At 42.7% G+C, this 19,686-nt stretch overlaps 1 protein-coding gene across 2 annotated transcripts in view; it reads right to left on the reverse strand.

Moving 5' to 3' along the window:
* The window catches only part of LOC115466983 (uridine-cytidine kinase-like 1), a 114,352-nt gene that overhangs the window by 74,800 nt on the left and 19,866 nt on the right, over positions 1-19,686 (reverse strand). For both annotated transcript variants that reach the window (XM_030198593.1, XM_030198594.1), the window contains exons 3-7: positions 15,440-15,546; positions 14,925-15,095; positions 10,621-10,692; positions 4,116-4,305; positions 1,839-1,900 (exon numbers count right to left, since the gene is read on the reverse strand). In XM_030198593.1, coding sequence (XP_030054453.1) covers positions 1,839-1,900; positions 4,116-4,305; positions 10,621-10,692; positions 14,925-15,095; positions 15,440-15,546 — 602 coding nt within the window. The remainder of the gene's footprint in view (positions 1-1,838; positions 1,901-4,115; positions 4,306-10,620; positions 10,693-14,924; positions 15,096-15,439; positions 15,547-19,686) is intronic.

Consider the following 19,686-nt stretch of genomic DNA (forward strand, 5'->3'; position numbering starts at 1 on the left):
TTAACAAAACAAAATAATTCAAGATGATTTATCTTTTTTTATTTTAGATTATGGTAAATGACAGAGAACTTTTGTTGAGGGAGGAAGGGGTTAAGAATTCAAACTAAACTAAAAATTAGTTGCTACCTCTATCTCTTGTAAAATGGAGCAAGAGCTTCTGATGGCTAGGTATGCAGTTATGTATGCAATTTAATGGCCCTGTTCCCTTTTGTATGTGAGATAAACTTCTCGAATGTTGAGCATAGGTATTGTGTCACTAATTGTGAAGAGTCTGCACCTCTGGTTAAACACTGTATTAATAAGACACATGATTTTTCAAGCCTATATTGTTGGGGGTTGCAACATATAACTAATTTGGCACACAGAGGTGACATCACATGGATACTTCTTCAAAGACAATAATGGATTTACTGCTTACATACTGTAAAGCTCTCTGGGCTAAATTTGGAGGCTGAGTGGAAGCATTTTTTTGAGTAGGTGCTTTTCTAATGTCTTAATTTATGATCCAATCAGATACGAGGAGCTCTGTTGGTTGTTTGAAGATTGGTAGCTGAGTTTTTAAGTGGCTTTTAAAGAACACTGAGCAGCCATTCTTTCTACCTGGAGTTGGAGCCTACTTGCAACATGGTGTGAGAGTTTATTTTTCATGGTTTTTGCCTTTGAAAATTAACTCTGTTTTACACTATATCCCCTGAGGCAGCTGTAACTGGCGAAACAAGTGGCACTTGTCGAGAGTGGACACCTTTTTTGAAAGCATGTTAGCTAAAGAGAATTGGTATATGTGGAATCCAGCACTTCTTTTTTGTTGGGAGACAAAGTGCCTCAAATTTTGCTGCATATCTTTGAAACATTTCAGTTAAGTACACTTTTTCCATTTATATACTGAATTTACTGAATGTATTGAATTGAATTGTGTATGAGAGAATGTCTTTAGGTGGAGTTTTTCTAGATCTATAATGGCATTTCTTTTTTAGCTTATATATAAACTTAATATTGTTGCTACTAAGGTCCTTTTCTCCACCTTTTGACAATGGCAAGTCCACAGAACTTCCCTACCAATGAAAACCTGACTCTAAAGGGAGCTCTTACAAAATGCTCTTCTCATGGAGGATATCAATGTGTTCATTTAGGAATAAACCCCCAGTGCTATGAGTACCATTTCTGCAGAGGACCCTACTGTTACATTCCCATGAAATCATTAATGTGGTCACAGTAAGTACCTGAAAAAATACTGTGGCCCACTGTAGGGTTCTCATTTATTGCTAGCAACCCAGCAGAGGGCTGTAACACCAGACTGCTCCTTACTCAAGATATTTGAGACCAAAGGGCAGAAAGCATTCACTGATATCAAAAGTAACTATTCTGCTGTTTCCTCTATACTAAGAGGGCTACAACTTTCAGAAAATGAACTTGTTAAGAATGTGTCTCAGCTGTGGCATTACAACAGATGGAAACTGCTGGAAACATTCCTCCCCTCCCCCCAAGCAGATCAACTAACAACCCAAATGCACTATCACCACATAACTGCTCATACAAGATTATTTTGTAAAATGATTCTTCCACTTTGTTTGTGTGCCTCAGGTTAACCTGGAAATGGAGTGGGGCCGGGGGGGGGGGGGGGGGGGGCTGGAAGTTAAAGGAGGGATATTACATTTGAAAGCTAGTTACCCCATCAATAAAACTCAAATACAAAAAGCTTTCATAAACCAACACACTTACAAAACGAAATGGTAACCTAATTTGACAGTGCCCTTCTCCTCCTGGTCTATAACTTGTTACCCAATGCTTCCTGCCCAAATATCCCAAGCTTCAAAACAGGCTTAGGCTCAGTACTTTACCTTTTCCAGCTGGCTGTGCACATGCTGTACAATCAAATCTAAAGCCACAAAGTTCTCTCCACCTGTGGGTCAAGGAGAAACATCACCACCTGTCATTATCAGAGTGTCTACCATTACAGTGGGGCATATTTCAAGAAAAACTAGTGAACCAGAAAAACACAAAACAAAGGAGATGAATCACTCCACATGAAGCCAACAAGGAGGTCACAAAGTGGAAAAATTTTTTTTTTTAAATCTAAACCAATAAATATGGCAATGTACGTCAATCAACATGCAAGGTACAAAAAGTCAAATCAGTACCTTGCCAGTATTTATTGGTTTTGATTAAAAAAGATTTTTCCATTTGACGTTATACCTCTATTGCCTCCTCTCTACATTGTTGGAAAACAGTAGTCCATCCCTACTCTATTCAACTTCAAGAGAAACTAGCTCACACAGTAAAAATTAACAAGTCAAAAAAAGCAAAATAATATGAAGATTCACTCATGCCCACTGGCTAGCACTTGATATATAAGTACATAAGTATTGCCATAAGTACCTGGCAAGATCCCAAAAACATACATTTTATGCTGCTTATCCTAGAAATAAACAATTGTGCCTGTGCTCTGTCGAGCATCAAAATATAACAAAATATTTAAACACACATGAATACAAGTGTATTGCTTCTTCAGCTTATAGAGAGTGGAGTAGTCTCATATATAACACACGATAAAGATTATTTGATTTTTCACCCAATGACTGGGTGTATTATCTGTGTGTATTGTCTAATCATTGACTTGACCTCCACCACCCTTTGCTAATCTTATATATGAAAATATATTTCTGTTTATCAATATGCTATCATCTACTTTTATGCAGCACTTAGCTTGAACAAGTTGGTGCTCTTAAAACCCCGACAGGTCCCCGTTTCGTGGCTACTTTTTCAAGGGGGAGTCACCAGTTCAAGTAACTGTCTCAAGTGCAACTGCAGCATTACTCTGTCCTATCACCACTCTCTATAAGCTGAAGAAGCAATACACTTGTATTCATGTGTGTTTAAATATTTTGTTATATCCTAGAAATAAGCAGTGGATTTTCCCCAATTCTTTTTTAATAATGGTCTATGGCCTTTTTTTTTAGGAAGCCATCTTCAATTAGACAAAGTGTGAAGATCTGGTTAATTCATCAGATCTAGATGCAGGGTTAACTGGTATGTGTCCACCAAAGTGATAGGAAATTTGTTCGAAATATAAGCCTATATGGGGAAGATATATTAAGGAGCAATGTAGAAATGATCATATAAAGTTCTTTTTAAGGGATTTTGGCGTGCTTTAAACTAAAATGTGATAAATGTTTGCTCTTACCACACATTAACTGCAAAAGTTAAGATACAGTATGAGCAAAGCCCCTGCTGAAAATGCAGGGGCATATAAAACATCTGCCCTGTATCTACTGAACAGGCCAAACACCACAAAGGCACACTGTCACACAGTTTGGCAGATAGTATGTGAGCGCTTGTGATGCCAAAGCATATAACATGGTGCTAGGCTAGAGAAAAAAATACAAAATGAATATCCATGATGGCAACCGCCTCCCCCTCCCCTTCCCCAAACAGCTTAATGCAGCCTGATACAACCTCACAGAGCTTAACCTCCCATCTGACTCCCATCAAAGGTGACCCCCCCACCCCCCAGAGTGCAATATCTTGAAAAGTAGCCCTCCCATACCCCCTGTCCCTATCCCCTCCCCGATTGTCCCCTGAGACTTACTCGTGAGTCTCCCTGGTAGTCTAGTGTTAAGAAATGGGAGTGGTACCCCTCCACTCCCATCCTGGAGCTGGCTTTGCTTCAAAATGGCACTGATGACCCCCCCAGAGGTAGTCTAATCATACTTCTGTTAGGGGGTCATCCTTCCACATAAGAGGAGCTATAAACAAAAAAACAAAACAGGAAGTGCTCCAGGCAGTCAGAAAACAGAGCTCAAAGTTCTTAGGTAAAGTCAGACATACTGATTACAAAACTATTTGAAATATTTGCTATGTTTTCAAGTCCATAATGGAACTATCACCAGGATTAACCAAATGTCATATTACCACACTGACTACTAGAGACAAGCGTTGTCCCTTAATTGTGCCCCTCTACGTGATGTCTAGTGAACGGGCTGGCCCTGTGTACAAGGGACCAACTTTACTTCAGACTGACTTAAAATTAAATTAAACCAAAAACTGAAATAAATTAAGCCCATTTCCAGCCCTCTGTTCCTCAACACCCCTATAATCTGAAGGCTTGGAGATCTTACCTCTGGGGACAACAATGTCAGCCACCTGCACAGTAGGCTCAATGTACTGCTCAAAGGCTGGCTTCACATATTTGTTGTACAGCTTGATGACACCCACAATGTCCCGTCCTCGCTCTGTGATATCCCGTTTGAGACGGCGGACGAGACGAATATCAGAATCTGTGTCCACAAAAACCTTCATATCCAACAGCTGCAAACAGAAAAAAGAACTCAACAGCCCAGACTAGAGAAGGAGAAAATAGTGTATCCTCTGACCTCCACACAAAGGTCCCGTGTCAGACCCAAGCCTGGCTCAGTATTTAAAAAAGTAATCACCATTATAATACGAGGGCTCAGCTACAGCATTAAAACCAGACGTCTAACTAGGACTGGAAAAAAATTAAGAGACAAAGAAAGCTCACACCTTAACATACACTTGGTCAACCACATTAATCTACAAAAGTAGACTCGTGCACAGATTCATGTATAGTATACTGTTATAAAATCAGGCCCTATCCAAGAAGACAAAAAAGGCACCTATTTTATAAAGGCAGTTTTATAAAGTAAGATCTCAGATCCAGCCCTATTTAAACCTGCTCTGAAGCTTACTTTCTATTGGCATATGCAGCGATGCAATTTCATAAAAGGCCTTTTCTGCACATAAAACAAGCTTTGCACATAAAAAGCAAAGATACAAACCTGTAGCAGGTATTCTCCAAGAACAGAAGGCCTTATTTTCTCACACGTAACACAACCCACGTTGCCCAGTCTGGCGTTTATGATAAGCTTAAAAGAGCTTTGTGGAGCATGAGCCACACTCCAATGCACATGCGTGAGTGCCTTCCCACCAGCCGCAAAAGCGAGGTTCCCGCAGTACAATACTAAAGCAAAAGAAAAAAAATGAAACAACTCCAGGGGAAGGAGGAAGGGTTTGTGAGACTATAAGGCCTGTTTCCTCGGAGAATACCTGCTACAGGTAAGCATCTTCACTTTCTCCGAGGACAAGCAGGCCATAATTCTGTCAAATGGGGAATCCCTAGCACCTAGGCTCATCGAAAACAACCACCATAGGTCAATTGGCAACCCTCATCCTGTTGGGATCAAAAGAAACAAAAATTTGGGTGGACTGTCTGTGCGGCTTAGTCTGCTCCAAGTAAAAGGCCAATGCTTGCTTGTAGTCCAAGGTGTGCAAGGCACTCTCATCAGGATGGGCATGAGGACGGGGAAAAATGTGGGCAAGACAACTGACTGGTTCAGATGGAACTCCGACATCACCTTACGCAGGAACTTAGGCTGCGTGAGGAGGACTACTTTGTTGTGATGAAACTTAGTATAAGGTGCGTCCGCCACTAAGGCCTGAAGCTCACAGACCCTGCAAGCTGAAGTAACAGCCACCAATAATATGACCTTCCAGGTCAAGTACTTAAGATGGCAGGAATCCAGCAGCTCAAGAGCTTTCATAAGCTGAAAACGACGTTGAGTTCCCATGACATAGGTGGCGGTTCAATAGGGGGTTCTGACAAAAGCAAAACTCTAATGAAGCAAACAACTAGAGGCTGTCCAGAGATGGGCTTACCCTCTGCACATAAGCACTAATTGCACGGAGGTGAATCCTTACGGAACTGGTCTTAAGGTTAGACTCAGAAAGGTGTAGAAGGTATTCAAGCAGGGTCTGTGTAGGGCAGGAAACAGGATCTAGGGCCTTGAACTCACACCAGATGGCAAACCTCCTCCATTTAAAAGAGTAACACCTCTTGGAATCTTTCCTGGAAGTCAGTAAGACCCAGAAGACACCCTTTGAAAGACACAAGAAAGCAAATTCTAGGCTCTCAACATCCAGGCCGTGAGATTGGAGGTTGGGATCTAGAAAAGAGCCATCTTTCTGCATAATGAGGGTCGGAAAACACTCCACTCTCCTTTGGAGGACAACTCCAGAAGAAGAGGGAACCAGATCTGCCATGGCCAGTAAGAAGCGATCAGAATAACGGTCCCGTGGTCTTGCTCGAGTTTCAGCAAAGTTTCCCCACAAGAGGTACTATGGGAGGATACGCTTATAGAAGACCTGACCACCAAGGAAGGAGGAAGGCATTCAATGCTAGTCTGTCATGGGCCTGGAGCCTGGGACAGAACTGAAGGACTTTGTGATTGAAATGAGTGGCAAAGAGATCCACCGAGAGGGTGCCCCACGCTCAGATGATCTCACAGGCGAAGCCCATGTTGCAAGACCACGTGTGGTTTTATGACCCTGCTCAGTCTGTCAGCCAGGCTATTGTTTTTTTTCCGCCAGATAAGTGGCGCGGAGGGGCATACCATGTTGGAGTGCCCAATGCCACACCCGAACGGCCTCCTGACACAAAGGGCGCAATCTGGTGTCCCCCTGCTTGTTGGTATAATACTTCACAACCTGATTGTCCATTTGAACAGTACAATTTGGTGAAACAGCCAATATCTGAAAGCCTTTAGAGCGTTCCAAATACCCCAAAGCTCCAGGAGATTGATTTGGAGATCTGTTTCCTGGGTAGATAAGCACTTTGAGTGTGGAGCCCATCTACATGAGATGCATCTGTCATCAGCACCTTTTGCAGCTGAGGAATTTGGAATGGAAGTCCCAGAGTCAAACTAGATCGAATTGTCCACCACAACAGGCTGTGAGTCAGCTCCGGGGACACTTGGATAACACGTGGAGTGAGTCAGCTCCACTGACATTTGAATAACATCTGCCAGGTTCTCTGTAGCTTGGTACCACCGAGATGCTAGGGTCCACTGGGCAGTTCTCATGTGAAGACATATCATGGGCATTACAAACTGTGGATGCCATGTGGCCCAAGAACCTCAACATCTGCCGAGCCATGACCTGCTGAGAGAATCGAACCTGAGAAGCCAGTGCGACTAGAGTGCTTGCTCTTGACTCCAGGAAAAAGGCTCAAACCTTCTGCGTATTGAGCAGGGCTCCAATGAAGTCCAACCGTTGTACAGGGTGGAGATGGGACTTGGGTAGTTTAAAATGAACCCTAGTTGCTCGAGTACCCGAGCTGTCCTTTGCATGGATTCCCAAGCACCGTCCTGCAACATGCTCTTTACCAGTCAATCGTCCAGATAAGGGAGCACATGGACTCCCAGTCTGCATAGGAACGCTGCAACTACCACTAGACATTTGGTAAATACCCTGGGGGCTGATGTGAAGACAAAAGGCAACACGCGGTACTGGAAGTGCTGTATTCCCAACCAAAATCAGAGATACTTCCTGTGATCTGGAAGTATTGGGATATGAGTGTAAGCATCCTTCAAGTCCAGAGAGCATAGCCAATCTTTTTCCTGTATCACGGGCAGAAGGGTGTCCAGGGAAACCATCATGAACTTTTCTTTGACCAGGAATTTGTTCAGGGACCTTGGATCTAGGATGGAATGTATCCTGTGTTCTTTTGCACAAGGAAGTAACTGGAATAGAATCCCCACCCCACCTCTTCTGGTGGAACAGGCTCAACCACATGGGCCTTCAGAAGGGCTGAGAGTTCCTTTGCAAGTACCTGCTTGTACCGAGAGCTGAAGTAATGAGCTCTCGGCAGGCAATTTGGTGATCTTTGTTGCCAATGCAAGGCGTAACCAAGATGGACTATTTGAAAAACCCACCGGTCATTTACAAGGGGCTACCTTTCATGAAAGAATTTTAGCCTCCCCCCAACTGGCAAGAAATCCAGGATGTCACTGGTACTGCAGCTATGCTCTGCTGCAGCTAGTCAAAAGCTCGACCCTTGCTTCGACTGGAGAGCTACTGGGGCTTTCAGCAAATGCTGTTGACAGGAACAAGCAGGCTGGGGTTGAGCCTGCTGAGATGGGAGAGAGGAGGTAGAGTACTTATGCCTCTGCGAATAGTAGGCATCCTTCCTCAATGCCAAAATACCTCCTAGAGGAGGCAGCAGATGCAGAAGATGCCCGGCAGGAGAGAGAACGGATGGTATCAGTGCGTTTCTTGATTTGGTCTGCGACCTCAACCTTCTCTCCAAAAAGGCTACCAAAGGCTACCACCAAGCATGGGGAATCTGTCATCCTCTGCTGAACCGCCAGTTCCAAGTCAGAGACACTCAGCCATGAGAGTCTGCACATCGCTACACTTTGGGCAGAGATCCTGGAAGCCACATCAGAAGCGTTGTAAGCACCCCTTGTCAAGAATTTTCGATATGCCTTCTGCTGCTTGGCCAACTGGCGAAGCGATTTGGCCTGCACCAGTAGAAGAGTCTGCCAAATCTAGCAACTTGTGCACCAAGTCCCACAAGTACACGCTTGTGAAGAGCTGGTGTGATTTAATAAGCGACATGAGCATACAGGCCTGGAACATCTTACGCCCAAGAGTCCAAGATTCTAGCTTCTCTGCCTGGGGACACCGAAGCATAGTCTCTAGAACTCCTGGCGACCAGGGAATGATAAGGCAGCTGAAGCTTTTCAAACCCAAGGATACTTATGAATCTGGTACATAGTATCAATTTTTGGGGGGGAGTATCAGGACAGACAGATGGGACTCTCAATTCCACACGAGAACATCCTGCAATATCTTGTGAAGTGGGACCGTCACAGTTTCTCTAGGAGGGGATTTGTAGTCCAGGACCTTGAGCATCTTAGCCCTGGGTTCGTCCTCCACTTCTAAGGAAATGGAACGGCAGCTGCCATTTCCTTAATGAAAGAGGAGAAGGAATGCTCTCTGGGGGAGATTGTCTCTTTTTCTGTGGAGGTGAGGGGTCAGATGGTTGGTATCCCATAAGACTCCTTCTCCGAGAAGTATCGAGAGTCATCATCTGACCCCCAAGAGCACTCCTCGTCGACATCAGCCAAGACTTCCTGTGGAGAGAGCCGAGAACAAGACTGCCTTGACCTAGAGGAGCCATGTCCTCGAGAGGGGCATCGAGGAGTCAGCTCCTGCATGGACTCTAGAGAATCTTCCTCCAACAACAGAGAGGTGCCAACGTGGTCGGCAGTTGATGCTGGGGCCGCATGCGACACCGGCATCGGAGACTTCACCAGTCTGCGGGCCAACCAGGGCTGCAACCAGAGGCATGGCTGGAGCAAGCAACCTCGATGCCGATGCACTCTGGTGTATAAAGCCAGACAGCAGCTCAGGGAGCAAGGCCCAGATGTACTCATCAAGGGCAAACACCAAGAAAGGCTGGGGCATTGGTTCAGAGACAGTCTGCAGAACTGCTGGAATCAAGACGGAGGCTGGTCCTGGCTACACGGAGATCCCTGCAAAGGTGCCTTTTGTACAAGGAGAGAGAAGTCCTCCCGACACTTCTGGCACTGTGAGTCAAGGGGGATCGATGCTGATGCTTCTTGGCCTTTACCTGACGCTGGTCATCAAGGCTCCTCGGTTCAGAGAACAACATCAATTCCTCATGCTGTCTTGGGGTCGGGTCCTACCTGTGGGCTCTGCACAGCAGTCGGCACTAAGGCAGGTGGAGACCCATTCTATGCACAACTGCTTCCAGTGTCAATGGGTCTCGCAGCCATACATACCAATGCCCCTGATGCAATACTGGATGCTGACTTTGATAAAGTCAACGCTGATGTTGAAGATTCAGACCAGGCTCCAAAATTCTTCTCACGCTGAGCGCCTCTGTGGCCAATTGGGACCTTTTCTTCATACGAAGACACAGGACACAACTTGAAGGGCTATGGTCAGGCCCCAGACACTGAAGGCACCAAGAATGGATGTCTGTACCAGAGATGGTCCGACTACAGCGGGTACAGCGCTTAAAGCCACTGGGAACTTTTGTGGACATGGAAGAAAAAATTTCTATGGCCAAATCAAACAACTTGATGATGCCAAAATAGGAGCCAAGAACCAGAGAAAAACGGAGAGAACCCAACTGGAGTCAAGGCCTAAAAGTGGCCAGATGATGCAGAAAAAAAAAGGAAAATTAAAAGCAGGCAAAAATTCACTAAACACAATAAAAGGGAGGGGAAGAAAAAACTCAAACACAGGAAACACAGATCAAAAAAAAAACAGCCAAAAAAACTAGCTGAAAGGCACACAAAAAGCTCTACCAGACTGAGCTGTGAAGAACAAGAAAAAATTACGTCCTGTCCAAACTGACGCAAAAGAAGAACTGCAGAAACTGAGCTCTTCTGGCGGGGGGGAAGGCACTTGCTCGTGAGCAGTGGAGCGCTGCTCGTGCTCCACAAAGCTCTTTTAAGCTTGTCATAAGCTCAGGATTGGGCAACGCAGGTCGCATTACTCAGTTGTGAGAATTAAGGCCTGCTTGGAGAAAAAAGCCTTACAAAAATTACCCGGTGTTATATTGACACTTGCACACACTCAAACTGTGATACACACATCTATGCACACACATAACACAAACAGCTACAAGATATCCCATCACAACAACCAATATACAATCACATCATAACAACCACCAATTGCTCACACACCATTATGTGATCACAGCTCTACATACCCTTTCAAAGGTACATCCCAGTATCATACTCTTATAGCTACACAGTCATTGTCATACTCTCTTTCAAGCATTCTAAATACCTTTAGCAGTTCCTTGTTGGCAAAGGCTAAAATGCCTTCAAATATAACAACATTTGCTCCATAGACAGGTTTCTGGTGGGGGCAAAAAAAGAACAGAATTAGTTTAAAAATGAGTGGAAGTAACAGAACATATTGTGGGGTACAAAGCAGAGGTTAGACTGGAAAATCCTACATGAGCACGCAGCTGTGGAATGCATTGCCACTTAACTTGAAAACTATTTACGACTTAATCAACTTTCGAAAATCACTAAAGACTTATCTTTTCAACAAGGCATACCATAATGATTAATAATAGAAATTCTATCGCATCACTACTTACCTGATATTTGGACTGTTTCCTTATATACCGAAGTGCTTAAATCTATTACGTTATACTTGCTCTTTATTTAATACCTACTGCTCTTTATGTAATACCTATTGTTTCTTTACTCTTGAATGGCGAATGCCATGATGGAACTTTGTAAGCCACATTGAGCCTGCAAATGGGTGGGAAAATGTGGGATACAAATGCAACAAATAAATAAATAAAATCCTGCTGCAACCACAGCTCCGTTCATGTCCCTGCTGTGTACTCCGGTACTTACATACAGTTCTCATCATGGTTGCATAATTAAGGAAATAATTTAACTGAGGATCTGTTGACTTTGGAAACAACAAGAGCTGCTTTACACATTGCCATAAAAATTTGGAGATGACATGATCTCCTCTTGTAAACCATGTCTGCAAAAAGCATGGTTACTCGCCTCTTTTCTTTAGTTTATTTCACTCTTCCAATTTATGCTCACCTCCCCAACAAAGACAGAAACAAGCAAGAAGAATGGCTGCAGAACAGTTTCAAAATACTGCTAAGCATGCTTGTTTTGTCCAGAATTCCAGCAGTCTGGCCCCATCCTCCAACAAGCATAGAGAAGACAGCACAGGACACAATTACAAGACCTAGCAGAATTTTTTTTTTTTTTTCGGTTGCTACATTGCCAAGAAATATAGGCATCAGTACAGAACAGCCAGCTCTGGGGTTGATGTGATAAACCGTGCACAAGAACCCTGTGCAATTTCCTAATGCATGCACTTAAAAAATGTACACCTGATACACATTATTTGCATATGATTTCTTTACAGCACACAACAAATTGTACACAAACAGGGGTGAGAAAGCTGCCACAAACAGTTTATTGTATTGGGTGTTAGCTGCAGAAAAATCATTATTTGCACAGAGATTATACTGTGACATGGAGATACTGTATATATGTGCTAGTTTTGTGTAAGCATACTTTTACACCATGCCCACAGAGGGTAATTTGTTTAGAGCTTCACGTCGTTTTAAAAAGTCGTTCCTTTGCAACATGCAAATATCAGGTTATGGCTTTTATCTAAAAGGCATCTAGATATGCGAACAGTGGCATTTACATGACTTGACTGCATGCATGTCCAAATAATTTTAGAAAGCTGCTACTGCATTTGAACATGCATAACCTCCTTAGACATAGAAATTTAAAGGTGGCATGACAGAAGCACACTCCAAACTTAGGTGCATACGTTCCATTTTACCATAGAAAGCTACATCTAAATTTCAAATGTCCATGTTGACTTTTGCGTGTCCTGAGGCACACGCAAGTGTCAGCACCCAATTAGAAAATTGATCTAAATGAAGGGGCAGGTACAAAAGTCAATGGAACCCCATTCCATTCTCCCTCACATCTCTCAACATAAAGCATATCCCCCAACAAACACCCTCCCCAGGCCTTACTAGGGCTTTCCATGGTTTCTAATGAGAAGCAGGAGAAATCCTTAGTTGCTCCTACCCCAACAAGCATCTGTTTCAAAATGCACTCCTGACCCCTAGTGGCAATTTCACAGTACTATCACTATGATCAAAACTCATTTCTTTCATTTAGCTTTTCAATCTAGTTCTTGTTAACTTTAGCCTGTTTGGATTGCACACACTCTGGCTTGCGGTTTTCAACTATTGTTTTTTATCTTATCTTTGTCTGAATGAATGATTGTCTTCTTTCCTACTGAAAATGGCGTTCTTTTTCCTTGATTTAATTTTATATTAGTATTTTATTGCTAACTTCGATCTATTATTGTGTAAAAGCGGTATATCAAATTTTAAATAAACATAAGGGTCAAGCTGCCAAATAAGGTCTGGAAAACAAGTTCCCAATGGCCATCTCCTTGTTGCAACATGCAGTGACTGGACACTGGAATTGTCCCATTAAAGCCCTTTTTTGGATTTTTGAACTATGATGTGATTGACTAGTTATGTCCTTTTGTATTTCCTTTACCCTTTCCTGTTATGTAATTTAAATATTGTTTGTTTTTATAAATATTAGCTCTTATGTTTTATTCCAATTATGTCATGCTTATTTGTAAACTGCTTAGATGGCATGATGAAGGGTGGTACCTCAAATTTTAACAAAAATAAACACACTCACAGGATTATCCTGATATCTCCTGGGTATGTAGCCCTCTGTGAGAGCTAGTCAAGTGGGAAGGAGTACTTTGTCCTAGCAATATTACGGAAACATGACTTCTCTCTCCCTCTCTTTATACAATTTTATATTTCTATGTCCTTTCCTTATCAGTTTATGTTTGTTAAGGGTGAGTGTTTCCTGTTGATGTGTAGTGTTGTATACTTTTCTGTGCAATTCTGTACACAGTTCAATTTTATTTAATATACTGCAAATAAATAAAAATTATCTAAGCAGTTTATAAACCAAATATATTTGAAATTGAAAGGGTTGGAGATGAAACAAAATGATGGTTACAATGGGGTATAATTATTATTATTTTAATAAAAGAGATAAACTAAGCTTAGTCAAGTGCATTTATTCCCAATAAAGGAAAAAGAGCTGAAAAACATACACTGCAGGAAATGTAAATTAAAGCAGGCCAAGGTATTAGATCTGCCAATATCTTTCCTGAAGCATCACTAGATGATGGTGGCTCCTAATGCTTTTTGCCAAGTAGAGACCTTGGAATTGATGACATATGGAAGTTCTAGGCCTAACAGGTCACACCTGTTCATCTTAATGGTTAATGAGTAGCCTAATGCCCTGGCCAAGTAACCTAACCCTCCATTGCCCCTTAGATTATGAGCCCACTAGGAACGAGAAAGTACTTATATATAAGTAAGCTGCTTTGGTTGTACCACAGAAAGGCAGTATATAAATAATCTAGAAACATTAAAAAAAAAGAAACATAAATAATCTAATAAATTTAAAAAAAATAATGAACTTTTTATACATTTATTTACTGAGCAATACAAACGTATTAGAAAGTTCCAGAAAATTATTTCAATGAACTGATATTGCAATAGCAGCTACTAAAAGAATCACGCCTGACACTGGCATGTCACAGCACAGGAGGAGTCCAAACAGGAGAGGTTTCTTAGATCCACAAGAGGCAAAAGTATAAATAATGCAGATCACTGAAGTGCTGTGAGCTGCTTTGCTTCCACTGTAATTGCTGGTGAATTGAACATCAGTGCTCAACTTTTTCAGAGGGAGTTTGTTTTTCATCTTGCTGTTTTGTCCCATGACGCAGCCCCAAGCTGGGTGTAACATGCTCATGTCGAGCACATTTTTAAGTGTTTAGATTTTTATGTTCTAATTTTAGTCATATGTTAATAATTAATTTTATTGACTTCTCAGATGTTTTTACTCATGTGTTTAACATATAATTTTTTGTTTTTTCATTTTTTCATGTATCTATTCGTATTCTAATTGTAATATTGAATGTACTTTTATAGACTCCTGAGACAGGTGCTTTTCAGCGCCGAAACACAGCACCATGTCGAGTCAATTAGTGTTAGCTGATTAATAAATTCTTTGAATGATTCAACTCCCTTGAGTTTGCTGGAAGCGTATTTTGTCTACACTACTCTCTCGATTGCTCTCCTACGTTCGTAGTGTTCCTTGTTCCTCCATTTTGGTGGTTGATCCTCTGGGCAGTTTTGAATAAAAACCATTGTGTTAATAAAGAAACCTTTTCCTTGTGAACAGCACAAAAAGGCCAGACTAGGTCTCAGTGGACAGCAACCCAAACCACTACAGGCATTATCCCAGCTAAATCAGTCATGCTTTTTTATTTTGTCTCAATATTTTGAATGCGCACACAAAGAAATGCAGCATATCTCCATACTTATTGCTGAGCCAGTCCCTACACACCTCCCTGTGGCTGTGTGAAATAACACTCTATGAATCCCTCACAGGCAACCCCTCTTGTGGTTGTACCCTGTAAACACACTTGTTCCTACTTTAATTCTAACAGCTGCACTAAGTCTTACTGATGCATGTTCATACCCATTCTTTTCTGCGGCTGTGTGTGGTGAAGTCATACACAGGCACTTTCACGCTTTTTCCCTTCTTCAGTTTCCGCAAAATATTAATTAGCAAATCAAAGTCAAAGGCATCAGGGTGGTCAAAATTGTACTCATTCTTTGCTGCCAATTCTTGTTCCTCCTTATTCAGCACCTAAGCAAAAAATAAGTGGACAATTAAAAATACCGCAAAGACATACAAAGACAAGACAATAAATGTGGAGTAGACAGAGAGGAGGATACAGAAAGACATAGTTTCACAGAAAGAGGAAGGAATGGATGAAAAGAACAGCTGCTGGACTTGCCACCGAAGTGTAGAACAATGATGACGATGAGGTGGGGGAGTATAAATTAGGGGAGAAAGAGAGAACCAACGGAATGTCCCCTGTTAAAGCATGCCATGGATACAGTGAAGCAGAAGAGAGGCAGTGGGGGAACACTATTAGAGAGTTAGAAAAGGATGGCAAAAGGAGGAGGAGGATCACACTGGGGTACCACCTTGTAGAAACAATCCATAGACAGCAGCACTACCCAAGGAACATCCAGAGCTTCAATGATTTTATTAGCTACAGTGGTCTTCCCTGAGGCACTCCCCCCACAGAGACCTAAAGAAAACAAACATTGAACAGTGTAATGAGCACATTCCTTCCAGTATCTGTGTAAATAGTTATGTGCATACTTTTTTTGGCAGGTTTGATACCATTATCAGACTACAATAAGAACTAAATATGACATACATTTTTGGGGGCCAGGTAGGAACTTTTACTCCTCACTCTGACCAGGACATCATGTTCTGCTAGAGTGGGTTATATAGGCATGAACAGAAGTTGCATACATCTGGCCACAGAAGTAAGTTATGGTTTGTTCTGGACCCAGAGGAGGCAGATGTAAAAATTCTGGAATTTATCTGGCCTTAGAAGTCCAGTAGTATTCTTTGTTCATGAGCAACTCCTTACCAGGTGATAGGGCAGACTGCAGAGGACTGTGTTTTCTGATAGTTATTATCTAGTATCCCTCATATGCAATTCCATGGGAAATCATGCTAAGCTGGAATCTTAAAAAGATATAGTGCCATACTGGCAAGTCTGCCAAATACATACTTGCCTAAACATTTTCCTATTTGCCCACTGAATGCAGACTATCGAGAACCCCAAGACCTAATGCAATCCTAGAATTCACTGATACATTTATTTTCTTATTTTATTTGCAGTTTATATTCCACTAACTTTAGTCAAAAAGACTATCCAAAGTGGGTTACATCATAACATCCATAAAATCAAGCAATACACACATAGTATGACAAATACTGAAGGGGGGGGGGGGGGGGGGAACTCATCAGCAGTTACTGAAAGCCTGGTCAACAACCAGGCTTTCAAGTACTTGCGGAAACTAAGTTTTTTCCTGCCTCAATTATCCATCACCAAATTTCATAACATGGGTCCTATTACAAAAAAAGATGACTCTAAAAGAGGGAACCTGTGCCAAATTAGAATCATGTGACTGTAGAGATCGACGGAGTGTATAGAACGAACAGCTCCTGTAGGTTAGGAGAACCATCACCAGCCAGAGCCTTAAAAACTGAAGTCCAGATTTTAAAACACATCTTTGTGCTATAAATAGCCAGTGTAAATTAGATGAAACTGGCTGGATCCTACAAGTAAATGCAACTGCAATACATATATTATCAAACAGGTAACCCAATAGGCTGGCACACAAGTCTCCATTTTGCAATCTAGAAGACCATAATGTTTTGTTTTATTTTTGTGTAGCATTTATACCCTGCTCTTTCCCACTTGATAGCAGGTTCAGTGCGGCTTACAGAGTATGGTAGAAAGTATCACAGATACAATACAAAGTATGTTACAAAGTATCACAGAGACAGTGCAAAGTATGTTACAATGAGGCATATTTTCAAAGCACTTAGCCTCCCAAAGTTCCATAGAAACCTATGGAACTTAGCCTCCCAAAGTGCTTTGAAAATATGCCTCTGTGTATCACAGAGGTAATACAAAGTATGGTACAAGGTATCACAGAGGTAATACAAAGTATGGTACAATGTATCACAGAGATAACATAGCTATATAGAGTGGGACAATAGTAAAAGATGTGGGGAAAGAATTGGAGTGTGGGTAGTACTGGTGGTGTGGTCTAGGTTCGAGGATTAAGTTGGGTCGTTTGGGTAGGCTTGTTTGAAGAGGTAAGTCTTCAGCAGCTTTCGGAAGGGTAGCTGTTCATTGGTTTTTCGGATATGTCTAGGTAAGGCGTTCCAGAGTTGGCTGCCTATAACAGAGAAGTTGGATGCGTAGTAGGTTTTGTATTTGAGGCCTTTGCAGTTGGGAAGATGAAGATTGAGATATGTTCGAGAAGATTTGGACCAGTTCCTGGCTGGAAGATCGATCAAATTGGACATGTAGCTTGGAGATTCACCATTGAGGATCTTGTGGATCATTGTGTGAGTTTTGAAGTTTATTCTTTCCTTGAAGTTTTTCACGAAGTGGTGTTGCGCTTTCGAATCGTGATTTGCCAAAAATGAGTCTGGCTGCTGTGTTTTGGGCAGTTTGGAGATTTTTCATGTAGGCCATCAAAGTAAGGTTGGCTCAGCTTTTCCCTAGAACAGTCTACTGAACGGGGAAAATAAGATGACTGCTGTCTTAGGACACTGGCTCCTATGACTCCCAGGCACTCCAATGAGCTGGTTTACAAACATCTTAAAGAGATATAGAGATCAGGAAACTCCTCTGAGAATTACAATAGCTCCTTTGGAGGCAAGCAGAAATCATTAATAATAGATACTTTTTAAATAAGAAAGCTTTTATCTTCTTTCGAAACACGAAATATGATTGTGAAGGAGAAAACGTTCCAGCAATCTCTTTCCAAAGAATGGAGCAGAACATCATTCCGGTACCTTTTTGGGCTCATGAAGTGATGCCCAGTCGGTTTTCTCTCTCATTTGCTCTCTCTCTAATGCCTGATGGCATCCCACCCTCTCTTCCTCTCCCCATTCCATCTCCCACACCTTTTCAAAGCTGTCTTCCTGTTTTAAAGGTTGCCAGTAGCAATTCACAACGAGCTGCTTGCGCCAACATCTGAGCCTTCTGTCTGATCTCACGCCTATGTGGAAATAGGAAGTTGAATCAGACAGAAGACTCCAATGTCGGCACGAGTAGTGTGTTGTGAATTGCTGCTCACTGCTGGCAACCTCTGAAACAGGAAGACAGATTTGAAAAGGTACTGGGGGGGGCATGGTGAGAGGGAGAGATGCCATCACACTTTAGACAAGGAGCAAAAGGGAGAGAAACATGACTGCGGGGATGGGGTGGGGGGGGGGGGGGGGAGAAAAACTGGACCTATGGTTTGGGGGGCTGGCTGGAGGGAGGGAGGGACAAGTAGAAATGCTGGACCAATGGTGGGTAGGTAAGTGAGGGAGAAGGAGAAAAACTAGACCAGTAGTGGGTGGATGGGGTGGAGGAGAGAAGAAGAAAAGCTGGACCAGTGGTGGGTGGTGGGGGAAGAAGGAGCAAAGCTGGATAGTTGTTGGTTTGTGGGTGGGGGATAAAGGAGGAGTAAAAGCTGGACCAATGATGGGCGGGGGGGGGGGGGGGGGGAGGAGAAAAACTGGACCAGTTGTTGGTTGGGGGGGGGGGGGGGGGAGGAGAGAAGATCAGCTGGACCAATGGGTGGGGTAGGGAAGGAGGAGGAGAAAGAAATATTGGACCACTGGTTGTATTATGTTACTACATCAACAGATCTGCCCTCTGCAAAAGCTGTGCATTTTGCCTTCAGCTATTGAAGAGTACATAGACTTCTTTGGAAGTAAAGCACAGATGGGCAGATGATTGAAAGCCCAATAGGGAAACACATACACCCCCAGTCTGTGTAGATATGCTGCAACTACCACCAGACACTTGGTGAAAACTCTGGGGGCAGATGCCAGGCCAAACAGCAGAATTTGATACTAATAGTGGTGTTTCCCCACTCGAAATCTGAGATATGTCCTGTGACTTGGAAGTATCGAAATGTGGGTACAGGCATCCTTCAAGTCCAGACAGCATAGTCAATCGTTTTCCTGAATTATTTATTTATTGTTCACTTGTATCCCACATTTTCCCACTCATGCAGGGAGTAGGATGCCCAGGGAAACCATCCTGAACTTTTCTTTTACCAAAAATTTGTTTAGAGCCTTTAGGTCTAGGATGAGCCAGAATCCCCACATCCCCCGTTTTCTTGATCACAAGAAAGTACCTGGAATAGAATCCCTTCTCTTCTTCCCTTGGTGGTACGGGTTCGACTGCTTGGGCCTGTAAAAGGGGCAAAGATTTTCTCTATTTTGAGGCTGTCGACACCAATTCAGAGTGTACCCGTGATAGACTATTTGAAGAACCCACTGGTCGGAGGTTACAAGGGGCCATCTGTGTTGGTAAAAAAAATTAGCCTCCTTCTGACCGTTAAGTCATCTGGAACAGATACTCTTTGTACGGCTATGCTCTGCTGGAGCCAGTCAAAAGCCTGTACCCTGCTTTGATTGGGAAGCCAGCTGGGACTTCTGGGGACGGGGCTCGTGGGATGCTAGGCTTAAGTCGCCTGAGCTGAGCGGGCAGGAGGCAGGTATGTACGCCTTTGAGAGTAGTAGGAGCGATATCGCTGCCTGATTGAAAATGTTCTTGTTGAAGATGATGTAGATGGAGGATGCCAAGAAAGAGTATGGATTGCGTCAGCGACCTCTTCTACTTTCTCTCCAAACAAAT

This window comes from Microcaecilia unicolor, chromosome 3 (assembly GCF_901765095.1).
Source record: "Microcaecilia unicolor chromosome 3, aMicUni1.1, whole genome shotgun sequence".
NCBI lineage: Eukaryota > Metazoa > Chordata > Amphibia > Gymnophiona > Siphonopidae > Microcaecilia > Microcaecilia unicolor.